We start from the raw sequence: 12897 nt of genomic DNA, 5'->3' as shown, positions 1-12897 counted from the left end.
CTGCTATTAGACCCACTTGACTGAAAGCAACACTCTACTCATCTCACAGTCTCACCAGTGGCACCATAAAATAACATCAGTTGAGAGGAAACCATCACAGAGGAGCCGGCTCAAACAGAAAGGCTTAGTAGCTTTTTATGTAAGGTTGACTCCATTAGGGAACTTTGTCTGAATTCACCATTATGGAAAACGCACTAATTTATATTCTTGCGATGCATAGTATGCATTACACACTAACTGGTATTTAATTCACACAGTATGATTACCGTGAGCCAAATGACCACGGTTTTACTGTGTGAATGTATTCAGAAAAACATTAATTATAAAAATGTTTAACATGAACTTTCTGCTCTTTATGTAAATGCTTAGTCTTATGCAAAAGCAGAATAAACACTTAATTTCCCTGTAGTTTTCAAGTGTTTATTGGGCAAAGCATTGCCTTTTACAGTTCTCCTTATAGAGTCGCACTGGGCACATGAAAAGCAGATATTAGCTGTTTAATTAGTCAGGCTATCTGCACTGGTAGCCAGTCGGCAGTTGGCTTTTTAAAGCCCCGAACAAACTGCTTGACACTGCTTGATATTTGTTCTAGATTGGCTTTGGTTTGGAGTGTTGGTGAGTCAGTCAAACTGAAGGACCACAGACCACTGATTAAAGCTCATGATCCAGAGATCTCACGATTCTTTCACAACTAAAGCTTTTGTTGTTGATGCCTGATAATTGTACAAATGTGAACCTAGCTTAACAAACAGCATTACCTCGGTCAGCTACATTTGGCTTATAAGCAAGGGAGAGATGTCGGAACCGTCTTTAAGCCAGCTGACTAGCAGTGCACAGTAACAGGTTTTGAAACTGTAACTTTTTAAAACCTCTTTGTTATATATTGTTTAGCAACAAGTAAGAAGCTTGTGCCTTGTTAGCATGAACTGTACATCATGGCTGTTTTTGACCAGTTTAATTATCAAATGATAATAATGTGCTAGTATAAGCCTTTCGGCAGCTGAATTGTCCTGTATCTAATTATTCCAAATGTTTTGAAGCAGGCTGATAATGAACCACAGGATTTAACTTTCATCTCACTTCCTCAACACGTGCGCTGGTTATTCTGTTCAGCTGTCCCATCCAGTTTTCTCACCTAGCTATTTGGCATCTTCACATGCAGTTCCAGGTCCTATGTGGCTGTTAAACCTCTGTTTGTGAGCCTCTTGTTACCTATTGCTCTAATAAAGATGCTCTGCCACAAAATTTGTTTTGTTATTGTTCCATAGGTAAGATAACAAAAGTTTTTTAATGTGCAGTTTGAAAGGATCCAATTTTGCAACTGTGATTTTAATTAGCTTTAGCTAATTAGCAAATCAGGCGTAATGCTGTATGTTTTTATTTCCTTTTGAACGTATGAATGTTTTTAGAAATGCAGCCCCAGGATGTCCAAAGGATCTGTATCCAATTTAGCTGAACATGTTCAGTGAGCATCTTGTGAATTAAGTGTTGGATAATTAAAGTCAGTGGTGCTTTGCCCTAAATGAGCTCCGTTTCAAGCTTGAACCCTTCACAGTGCTGTCTCTGGTTGGTTGTAAAGATTAATTCCCACTTTCACCTCCCTGTAGACTCACACCATTTTCTCCTTGCTGGGCCTCGACCACGCCTATGTTACCAGCATTGGACGTCTCATCGGGGTGGTTTCCCTCAAGGAGGTAAGGGTCTCTGTGTTCATCCTTTTTTACGTGGCATTTCATGTATAATTGTTCCAGGGTCATATTCTGCTTTGTGACATCCATTAGCACTGTTTGTTGTTTTTAAAACTGTGACCAAGTGTAACGGTCTGTCATCAGCAATGCTTTCACTGTGCTAAGCTGGCATACATTTACACTAAGACCTCTCAGTCATCTTTAATGAGTCCTCTTTCATCTGCCTGTGATTTAGTGTGACAGTCATAAGGCTCCTGCAAATTACTCTCGCTTATCTATTGTCTCGGTCTGTTCTCTGCTCACGTCCCTCTCCTTCCATTTCTCCTGCCTCCCAAACGGCTCAAGACCTCTCCCTCTTTTCGAATTGGCCAGGAAGTGGAGAGAGGGTTGTTGCTAAGTGCAGTCACTGCTTTCCGGTCCCTGACATTTAAGGGTTTTATGTGCTTTGTTCCACCATCAGGCGAAAGGTCCAGAGCAGATAAAGGCTGTCCTCCACCATAGACATGTCTATTGTATCACAGCATCTGTAATACATACAGTGAAGAACATTCACAGGAATTTGTGTTACATTTTTAAACAGGACCTTGTTTTCCCTCCTGAAGCAGGCAGATGGTTGATTTTAGACTCACCAAAGAATCCTTCATATTTGTCTAACTTGGACTGAGCTTCAGAACAATGAAGCTTTTTCTAAGAGTTTTCTCACACTTCTGCCCTCCTTCAGTGTGTTGAGAAAACTGAACAGATTATGTGAAGCAAAATCCAGTACATTAAAAAATGAAGAAAGAAACACATACTTATCAGGTTTCAAATGAAAAAGTTGATGAATATTTGGTAAATAACCATTACCCCTTTGGATGAAAATTAGCTAAAAACATGTTTTAGATTGTTTTTTGTATAATTAGTATAGTTAAAAACATCTTGGATATTTTACTGTGGTGAATAAATGGGAAGCTTAATATGAAGCCAAACAAGCTGGGAAGTTTATATAATTACCTAAATTTAGTTGGCCAATAGATAGACTTAGCCTGAAAGTCCTAAATTCTCTAAATGAATTCAGTTTCCATAATGCATCAATCCATTGTCTTAAGATGGTATAAAAGCTCACTCTTACACCATCTCCTCCACATTTGGCTGCAAACTGCTCTGTTGAATGCTGAAGGTCATGGCTCAGAGATGCCAACAGAACCACATCAGCTATTAGAAGCTAGAATTTCACAAACCAAACTGTTCCTGATACCTTGAGATTCTGTTCACAGCAGAAATAGGGCGGGTGAGAACTGGTGGCCCAAGTGCAGTCCATCTGGGAACAGCTCACTCAGCTTTATGCCAACAATGTGGACACTTGGTTATAACTCAGAACTCATTTACCCTAAAATAGAATTTTTTTTTATTTCAACCATATATATTAACCCAACAAGGGTGAAGTTATGCAGTAAATAAAATAATAAAATAATTCAAGAAAATAGCCAAAGAATTCCACATTTAAAGACTTTTAATCAACTTTCACGAATATAGCTGTGGTTCATAGGAAATGCCTTTGCAAGCTGTTTAAAACTATTTACCCTTCATGTATTTAAAGAACATCATTTATGTGCAAAGCAAATAATCTCACATATTTCACATTTATAAAAAGAAAAGTGTTGATTTTGTAAAATCAAAATGCATTTGAGTTGAACTCAACACAAAGAAATGTCTCAATTAACCTGCAAACAGTCAAACTTGTGCACACTTGCCTAATGAACAGGTCCCCTGTTCATTTTTACTTCCTCCATCTGTCACAAACATTTCCATTCAAGTACATGATTTCCATTCTTTTTTGTGTTTACCCAGAACCCTTGTTTGTGGTGCTTTTACCTAAAATGGATTAAGCTTCTTCAATAAGAGTTTGCAGGCAAGACTGGTTCACACCAGCTTGCTTCTGCTTCATGTTTCTGACAGTAAGGGGTCGTCACATGTATCTGTGAAGTCAATCGTGTGCTGACAAGACTTACAGAAATGTTGTTCTTGTGATTCATAAAAAAAAAACACTGGGGCATGATCTGCCCTAAACTTTACGCTAAGCTTTGAGTTTGTACAATTTTCTCTTGCCTAACCAGGTAACAACAGGTAACTGCGAGTTTCTGCCTATTTCAGTGAATAAAATTTTATTTGTTAAATTCCGCATGCAACCAGAAGCCGCCCATTTAAGGGGGGGGCTTTTAGGCTTGACCACCAGGAATCTACAGTAACTGTGAGCTCCCAGGCCTGGCTCTAGAAGCATGCTATAAATCTCTCTAATCCAGCCAAGGTCTATCAACAACCATGATCTACCTTCCTGAAGGTCATCGAGCAGCTGTCTGACCCCTCCTGTGCTGCTGAAGACCCCAGGATCATAGGGATACTCAAATCCCTGACCACCCTAAGGTGGTGTTTAAGAGGGAAATCTGAGCATTGATGGAGTGATAATTACAGCAAACCTGCACTCAACTGGTACCTCAGTACAATTAGTAGCTGCAGCTGTAACATCTCTACACTCATTGTAATACAGAAATCATGCAATCGGTCTGGCCACTAAGGTCTTCCTCATGTCAATTTTGTCGTTGATCTCAGTCTACAAGTCCTTGTTGATGAAGCCTGTCATTAACCTAATTTGATTTTGTCTTCTTCCCCTAAGGTGCAGCTAGCAAATATCAGTTTTATCTATTATCCAACACATTCTTAGCTGTTTCTTGGTACCGTTCTGTTCTAAACTTCTTGTCTATAATTTTTTTTAGCTTCGCAAAGCCATCGAGGGCTCAGTGACTGTAAAAGGAGTGAAGGTGCGTCCACCTCTGGCCAGCTTCAGGGATAGCGGAACCAGCAGCAGCGAGACTGAGGCAACTGAGCTCCACAAGCTGTGGGACCGCCACAGGAGCGTGTCGCTGCCAAGGGAACACGCCACGTCAGAGTCCGACGAGAGGTCCCAGTGAGGGGGAGGACAAAAAGGAAGAGATGCGGGTGGGGGAAGAGGAGGTGAAGGATGAATTGAGGTCTTTAATCTCCAAAGCCACAAATATCCAAAACTCCTCAGGGCCACAGATCATTATTTAAATGTAGAAAGTTCTGCTACGCCAGCCTTCTTTCCTCTCTCCTTATCTGCTGCTCTACCTCCTCCAACACCACCTTTCTGCTTCTTCACCTGCCCGGTGCTTCCTCCAGGAGCCTTGCGATGACCCAGACAGACACTCCACAGGAAGAGCTAAACACGTGTCCATGGCTTTCCATTTACCCACAGTATAACGTGTTCGTCATCTCCCAAGCTGTGACTGGGTCTTTTTAAAAGGGATGTTTTTGTAGACTTTATTATTTTATATGTTTTGCTTGTTTGTCTTCCACTTGAGTTATGAAATTACCCAGTGACAACATGGGAGAATACTGTAATGCTCTGGAAGTGTGAATGTATGAAAGGGGAAAATGTGAGTGTGCATGAAGAGAAGCGTAGCAATGACTTTTACCCTATAGGATTGGTTTTTTTTTTTACTGCCTTTAGAACATATTTCTGCAGATATCTGTGATGAGGTCTAATCCTGGCAAATCAGGTGGTGAGGAGGATCACTACAGTTTGTCCCACTACCAAGCATTGAACTGATAAGGGGACAGATGCTGAAGTAGTATGTCGTCTTTGTCTTTTCCTGCGCATGCTCATCCCTTCACTGCTAGACGTTCATGTTGAGCGCAGCGAGCCGACGGGCCTGTTGGCACCTTAATGTACACTCCTTTTATACTGTGGCTGTGGCATCCAGCTAAATCCAGCTCAGTCAGAGTTTCTGAGAGTGTTAGGGAAGATGAAGAGGACTGGAAGGAGGAAGGACAGGAGCAAATGGATGTGTGGAAGAATGAAGACGTTACCTACCGAGCTGCTCTGGATGCTCATCAATCTGAATTTATTACCTGTGAGCTGATATTACATCATCTCAGAGACACAACAAAAACCACACTTGTATAATGGTACCAGATGATATGCTGATGAAAAATTCAATGACCACTGAAGGAAATCTATAACTGACCAACGGGGAGCGTTTTAACATGTTCAGTCGGACACAATAACTAGTCTACCTGCTGGACTATTTCAGACTATTGTTAACCAGGAGCCCGAGGTATGAGTGTGCAACAGCACTGTGTTTTCTGATCACTGACATGGCAAATAACACTAAATACTTCATCGTTCATGTCTTCCATAATTCTCCAGGCTCCATGTTCTCTCTGTTCACTTAGAGGAAAACATTTCTTCCAGCTCCTCCTTCTTTTCCGGTCCACGTTTTTTCTCAGCGCATGTTTTTGAACCAGGCAAGGATTTTTGCCACCATTTTATTGCCTTAAAAACACTCCCAACCTTCCAATGTCGCTTTAATCTTCAGTGCATTTAAATAGATTTAGGTTGGGTTCTGCAGAGTAGAAACTGTTTGCGGTGACAAAGCATGGCTTTGCATGAGAGAAAGCATGTGGCATTTGTTTTATATGATCCAAACGTACCAAACGCAACAGAGACAATGTGACGGGTGAATGATGTTATAGATTTGCCATCCTGTGCCTGTATTTTCTACCATTGTGCAGCATCTCCCTCCTATCCAGTAAGCTCTAGTCATTAGCTGATTTTTAAATGGGGTGTGTGGTCTTTGGGGGGGGGGGTCAGAAACATACAGATTAATATATTTAATATCAGTAGTAATGTAAAATCATGATATAATGTCTTAACCAATCTTACTTGTTGACTTTTCTCTCTTTTGTTTCAGAAGAGATTTTTTTTGTTTCATGTTTATCTTTTGTCACTTTTTAATGTTTAAATGCTATTTTTTTATATTTAACATTCAGTCTGAAGCATATCTGCAGTCCAGATTTATTTGTGAAGTGCCAACACACTAACAGGGTTGTAGCTTGCGGCGCGTGTCTGATGGCAAACCGAAGAACCAGAATATTGAAGTTAACTTTGAAGGAATGAACTCGCTCATTCCACAAGTGCCTCCTTCTCTTTGTCAGTGGGAATAAACAGTGCACACACATGTAGACGAGGCACTTCTTACACTCGTCCCCAAATATGTAAGTGGTTTGATGATGTTTCACAGAGGTGTGCAGTCATCACCATAGCAACCGTGGTGTCTGCTCAATCCGGGGCGAGCTGAACGCTCCACTCATTTGGTTCTGTTCATTTGTTAGTGCTTTTTCATCGATTTCCATTGTTCTGCCATGTCCTTTCACCTCACCTCAGACGTCTCGTCTCATCTGCTGCAGAGCGAGGTCGCTGCTCTTTTTCAGCCCGCATTAATCACTGTAGAAGTTGTACATTTTCTTTTTATTGATGGATCTGCTTGTGGGTAATTGATTTGTGCAATAACAGTAGTTCATCTCATTTTCTAGTCCTGTTTTAATTGATGACATGAACGCAAGATAACCTTATTTTTGTAAAGAAATCTGAAATGGGTAAAAAGATTTATGTACACAAGAAGAGGTAGCATGGTAAGATCTTTGACTGTTTGTAGAGGAAGGTTTCCCAGAAGTCTCTGGAAATTAAAATCCACATTACCACATTAATTTGCACATTTGATGCCTCAGTTTGGCTTTTTGGAAACCTTCTCTGAAAGATTCTGTGGTGAAGCTGCTGCATGGACTGTAGCTGGTGCTCTCATCCAAGCCCCCCTGGGCACTGACTGGGAGTCAGTTTATAATGATTCCCTCCCTCCTGTGCGGGTTTGATGAGACCAGATCTTGCATCCACTCCACATGGCTTGTAATGTACAGCAAGCCATGTGGACCACACCTGAGAGAGCGGGGAACAAAATTCAGAACTATTTTTCACATGGAAAATTGAAACATTGCTTTTTGAATAAATATGATTTTAACAAACGAGTGTTTGTGTTGGAGAGTGCTTTTTGTCTGAGAGTCATTCTGCACCTGTCCTCTGTTGTTTTTATTCCCCTTTAGCAACAGCTGGGATGCACATGGACTGATGTTTTTGTTTTTCTCTCACATTCCCCATAGAGACAAACACAGAACTGCTCAAACTTTTAGATAGTTTAGTTTGTCATAAATATTTTATACCTCCACATGTCAAAGACTCAGTGTTTTCCACTGCCTATCCACAATCGGACCCTAAAATCAAAGATGGTCTGGTCTGCATCAGAAAATAGAAGAGTCAATCTTCTGATGGTCCAGATTTATACACGTTACACATTTTTAGTGTGATGAGTCTGGGTAGTCTTACCAAACCTCTGAGGCCTTAAGGAGACCTCCCAGGACCTCTGGATGACATGTCTGACATTAAGGTGTTAGTAGTGCATCACTTTGTTCCTGTGGGAGAGTTTTTTTGTGTACTGGCCTTCCAGAGTCAGATTGGGAAATTCCCTAAACGGATTCAGCTATAAAGGATCAGTGAGGTGAAGCATTTTCCAACAGATGGACCTACGATAACAAAGCATATTTAGTTTGGTTTTTCTTTGGACTTGGTGGTGCCACCTAGGGGGGCAATGGCCACACCCTATTAAATCTACATCTTAGGAGGGAAAAGCAGCCTCATTTACAGTATTTATGAGGCGATGCATGTGATTTTGTTTTGTGCTTTAGAGCCACTTATAAATCTGTCACTATCATCCACCTGTCCCTAACTTCCCTATGTGTGACAATATTAGAGTCAAACTAGTCAGTTTTGTGAACAAATTGTCCTTTGAAATACTGTAAAATGATAGCAAGCCCAGGTCAAAAATTACCAAGGTTGCTGTATTTTACATTTATGAACTTTAAATTTTGTAGTAGCAGCTCAAATCATGCTTTAACATCATCTTATTCTGAAAAACCATAAATGAACAGAGTATGAAGGTGTTTAAAATAATCCTAAAAAGGATCAAGCTTTTTGTTTAGCTGTCCCTAAGTTTTGGAGTTTCACCACAGCAACATACCTTAGTGACCCTCCTGATAATCAATTAGAACATTAGGTATTGGTGTGCCATTACAAGATTAGTAGTGGCTACTACCTACAAGTATTTTTTTTTTTTTTAGGAGGCTCCCCTGTTTCTACTAAATTAACTAATAACCCAGTGAGCCTTTATAATCTAACTGATCTGCAGTGATCCGTGTATAGCTGCTAGGAACAAAAGAAAGCCTCCTGCATGATACTCTTTGTTTTGCTGCATTGATTTGTTCCCCTTGGTTACATCCCACAGAGAAAGCGTTGTTAAACTATAGCCCTGTTGGCTGTTGACAAAATAAAGTACAAAAATCAATCCAGCAAAGAAAGACGTCCTTTTCTTCCTTTTTTCATTTATTTCTCTTCTAAATATTACCTGTAAAATAACTAGATTGGAACAGTTCAGAACAATAAACTCAACCAATGATGACCCTTGCAGACAGAATACTTTTACATGTAACTGAACTTTGTTGACATCCTATTCTTAATCAAAGAGGTCCAGTTTGTTGATGGACCCACCGTTGCCAGCAATAGCAACTTTATCCATTCTGTAAACATCTTCCTCAAGGTTCAGGAGTGTGTTCATAGTTGGATGAGAAAACCAGAACTGTAGCCTCTGCTCTAATTCATCCCAAAGATTTTCAAGAAGGCTGAGGTCAGTGCAGTCCAGTCAAGTTTCTCCACACCAAACCTTATACAGCCGCAGCCATGGAAGTGATTGTAACACCAGAATTCATTGATTTGGTGCTATGACCCAATACGTTTGGTAATATAGTGCATGTACTCCTATCCCTTCTCAGTAAGCCACAGAACAATAGTACATGTAAATCCATTGTTACCCGTATTCGCTATAGATCTATTAAAACAGGAATCAAGAGCGTTAGTTGGACAAGTTATGTTGGACCATTTTGTTTGCTGAATGTTGGACCATTTGCACGTTGCTGGATGCCACCAGGCCTTCTGGCATCATCGGCCATTTTGTATCCCAGGACAGTCCGCTACTACAAATCCCAGAGGGCACCGCGGCTGATAGGATGGGGGCGTCGCAGCTCTGATGCCACAGTCAACTATATAACAGAGTATGAGACGGCCCACCATTGCTTTTCAGGAACCGAGACGCGGTTACCAGCATCTGAAGCGCATCATTCTGGAGAAGGAAATCCCACGTGGACTTTTATTCATTCTCCCCGTTGGCCAACGAGAAAACTAAGCGAATTAAGCTTACAGGAATAAGAAGGCTTGTAAGCTTTCAACTTTACCGATCGACGACGTGGGTTTAACACGTGACCAAAAAAAAAACCGCGGAGGTTTCAAGGAGACGGAATCACCACCCTTGTTTTTGTTCCAGTCGACTGTGATACTGCTTTTCTGCCAAGGAAGCCAGAAGAAACGGACCGTTCTTCTCTGAGTTATCCACGGACGCGTGGAAACTCTTCCCCCCTCCTTTCTCTGCCTCTCTGGCCCAAGGAAGACTTCAACAAGTAAAGTCTGTTCGTTCCTTTTATTTCTTTATTAGGAAGAGTCTGGGCAGGACAGAGTAGGATGTTAGTGCGATTTAGAATCGCCACTTATAATGTATTCTAAATTGTATGTGCATGCAACATTTTATTGAAACTTTGATTGCTGTTGATTTCTGAGGCCGCCAAGTCTCGCAAGTTGTGTTTTTATTGTGCGAACACCTGAGAGCAGGTGCGCTGCGGAACTGAACTGCTATAATAACCTTATGGTGAAAATCAACCATTTTCTTTGTCTTCAACTTCATGTTTTATTAGTAGCCGCCAAAAGATTTACAACCCTTTGTGTGCTCGGACACCCCCAGCGGTGGGGATGTTTTATGACTTACAGAAAGTAAGCTACACTTTGGGAGTGGCCTCCCCGAGCTTCATTCAACCATATTCCTTTTGTATTTTGCCATAACTGTTGGTTTGATCTCATACAATGTTTTATGTTGTTTAGTTAGATATTTTAGCCTTTTTAGTAGGACTTTGCATGTTTGATTAGGTGAAGATTATTGAATCGGAAGAGCGAGTTGTATCAGGGCTGTTGATTTAATAAATATTCACATAGATAAAGAGAAGGCGTTTGTGTTTATTTGGTGCGAGAATGATTTGTCAGTCAAAATAAGGTCAAAAGTTCCCCACGTTTCTGCAGAAACGGTTGATTAAACACTGACATCTAATAATAGTTATCAACTATTACTGAGAATTTAATAACTGTAATTATCAAGGGATTTGAGCCACAATTACAACACCAGAGGACATCTCTGGTTTCGATTCATAAATGAGGATTTTTGGTTAAGAAATTAATTTTCTCAAATTATGATTTTAATTATAATTCTTGATAAATATTTATTAATCAATAATCATAATGCCAACAATTAGATGAAAACATCTACATCATCATAATACATCAAAGCCATAGGTGGGTCATACACAGCATATTGTCATTGATTAGTAATGTCTTCTGTTCCATTACTTATTACATGATCCATATGATTAGTTGATGCATTGTTCCAGGCTCCTGTTCTGTATTCAGCCAAGACAATCATGTCAATTTATAGTGTAAACTTTGGCACACCTCTGTGTCATGGCTAGAATGATTATGACTCTGCACATCACCCTGAATACAGGTCTTATACAGGTCTAGGGTCAGGAAAAGGGCAGCAAAAAGCAGGCTCTGCAGACCCCACACATCCTGCACACAAACATTTTAGGCTTTTACCTTTTAGGTTGGCGGTACAGAGCGCTGTCTGCAAAAAACAACCACCACAGAGTCAGTTTCTTCCCCCAGACTGTTTGTCTGATAAACACATAACAGTCAGAGTTCCAGAACAACACCATGCATACTGGACTGATCTCACTTTATATTCTATTGTAAAGTCAACTGTGTATATATGTACATTTAAAAAGATGTTCTTTATTATTGAGAACAAAGTGCACCGGAGTCAAATTCCTTGCTTGTCAGTACAAACGTGGCAATGAAGCTGATTCTGATTCTGAATACACCATACATGATAGGAAACCGTGGCGGTAGCAGCATGGTGCAGGGATGCTTTTCTTCAGCTGGATCAGGAAACAGAGTTAAAGATGGATGAAGCTAAACACAGGGCATTCCTTAAAGAAACCCTATCGGAAGCTCCAAACCATTTCGGACTGTGATTATAGTTCCTCATTCAGAGAACAGGTTCTTCTCAAAATATTAGCATATTGTGATAAAGTTCATTATTTTCCATAATGTAATGATGAAAATTTAACATTCATATATTTTAGATTCATTGCACACTAACTGAAATATTTCAGGTCTTTTATTGTCTTAATACGGATGATTTTGGCATACATCTCATGAAAACCCAAAATTCCTATCTCACAAAATTAGCATATTTCATCCGACCAATAAAAGAAAAGTGTTTTTAATACAAAAAACGTCAACCTTCAAATAATCATGTACAGTTATGCACTCAATACTTGGTCGGGAATCCTTTGGCAGAAATGACTGCTTCAATGCGGCGTGGCATGGAGGCAATCAGCCTGTGGTACTGCTGAGGTCTTATGGAGGCCCAGGATGCTTCGATAGCGGCCTTTAGCTCATCCAGAGTGTTGGGTCTTGAGTCTCTCAACGTTCTCTTCACAATATCCCACAGATTCTCTATGGGGTTCAGGTCAGGAGAGTTGGAATCTGCCCTTCTCCACAATCTTCCTCAGGGTCCGGTCACCTCTTCTCGTTGTGCAGCGTTTTGTGACACACTTTTTCCTACCCACAGACTTCCCACTGAGGTGCCTTGATACAGCACTCTGGGAACAGCCTATTCGTTCAGAAATGTCTTTCTGTGTCTTGCTTGAAGGTGTCAATAGTGGCCTTCTGGACAGCAGTCAGGTCGGCAGTCTTACCCATGATTGGGGTTTTGAGTGATGAACCAGGCTGGGAGTTTTAAAGGCCTCAGGAATCTTTTGCAGGTGTTTAGAGTTAACTTGTTGATTCAGATGATTAGGTTCATAGCTCGTTTAGAGACCCTTTTAATGATATGCTAATTTTGTGAGATAGGAATTTTGGGTTTTCATGAGCTGTATGCCAAAATCATCCATATTAAGACAATAAAAGACCTGAAATATTTCAGTTAGTGTGCAATGAATCTAAAATATATGAATGTTAAATTTTCATCATGACATTATGGAAAATAATGAACTTTATCACAATATGCCAATATTTTGAGAAGGACCTGTATATACCCCTTCAACTTTTCCCTATTTTGTCAAATCACTAGAAATCTTAAATTATTTAGCAGATGTCTGGTCC

The 12897-nt window shown here is 40.3% G+C and overlaps 1 protein-coding gene across 9 annotated transcripts in view; it reads left to right on the top strand.

Annotated features, from left to right (window-relative positions):
* LOC124883862 (chloride channel protein 2-like) overlaps positions 1-7551 on the top strand; it is a 231731-nt gene extending 224180 nt beyond the window's left edge. For all 9 annotated transcript variants that reach the window (XM_047391271.1, XM_047391276.1, XM_047391272.1 and 6 more), the window contains 2 exons: positions 1608-1694; positions 4442-7551. In XM_047391271.1, the coding sequence (XP_047247227.1) occupies positions 1608-1694; positions 4442-4636 (282 nt within the window). In that variant the 3' untranslated portion in view covers positions 4637-7551. The remainder of the gene's footprint in view (positions 1-1607; positions 1695-4441) is intronic.
* Positions 7552-12897: the final 5346 nt, after the last annotated feature.

The sequence above is a fragment of the Girardinichthys multiradiatus genome, chromosome 18 (genome assembly GCF_021462225.1).
Source record: "Girardinichthys multiradiatus isolate DD_20200921_A chromosome 18, DD_fGirMul_XY1, whole genome shotgun sequence".
In the NCBI taxonomy this organism is placed as follows: domain Eukaryota; kingdom Metazoa; phylum Chordata; class Actinopteri; order Cyprinodontiformes; family Goodeidae; genus Girardinichthys; species Girardinichthys multiradiatus.
This window is presented reverse-complemented; position numbering and strand designations above follow the sequence as displayed.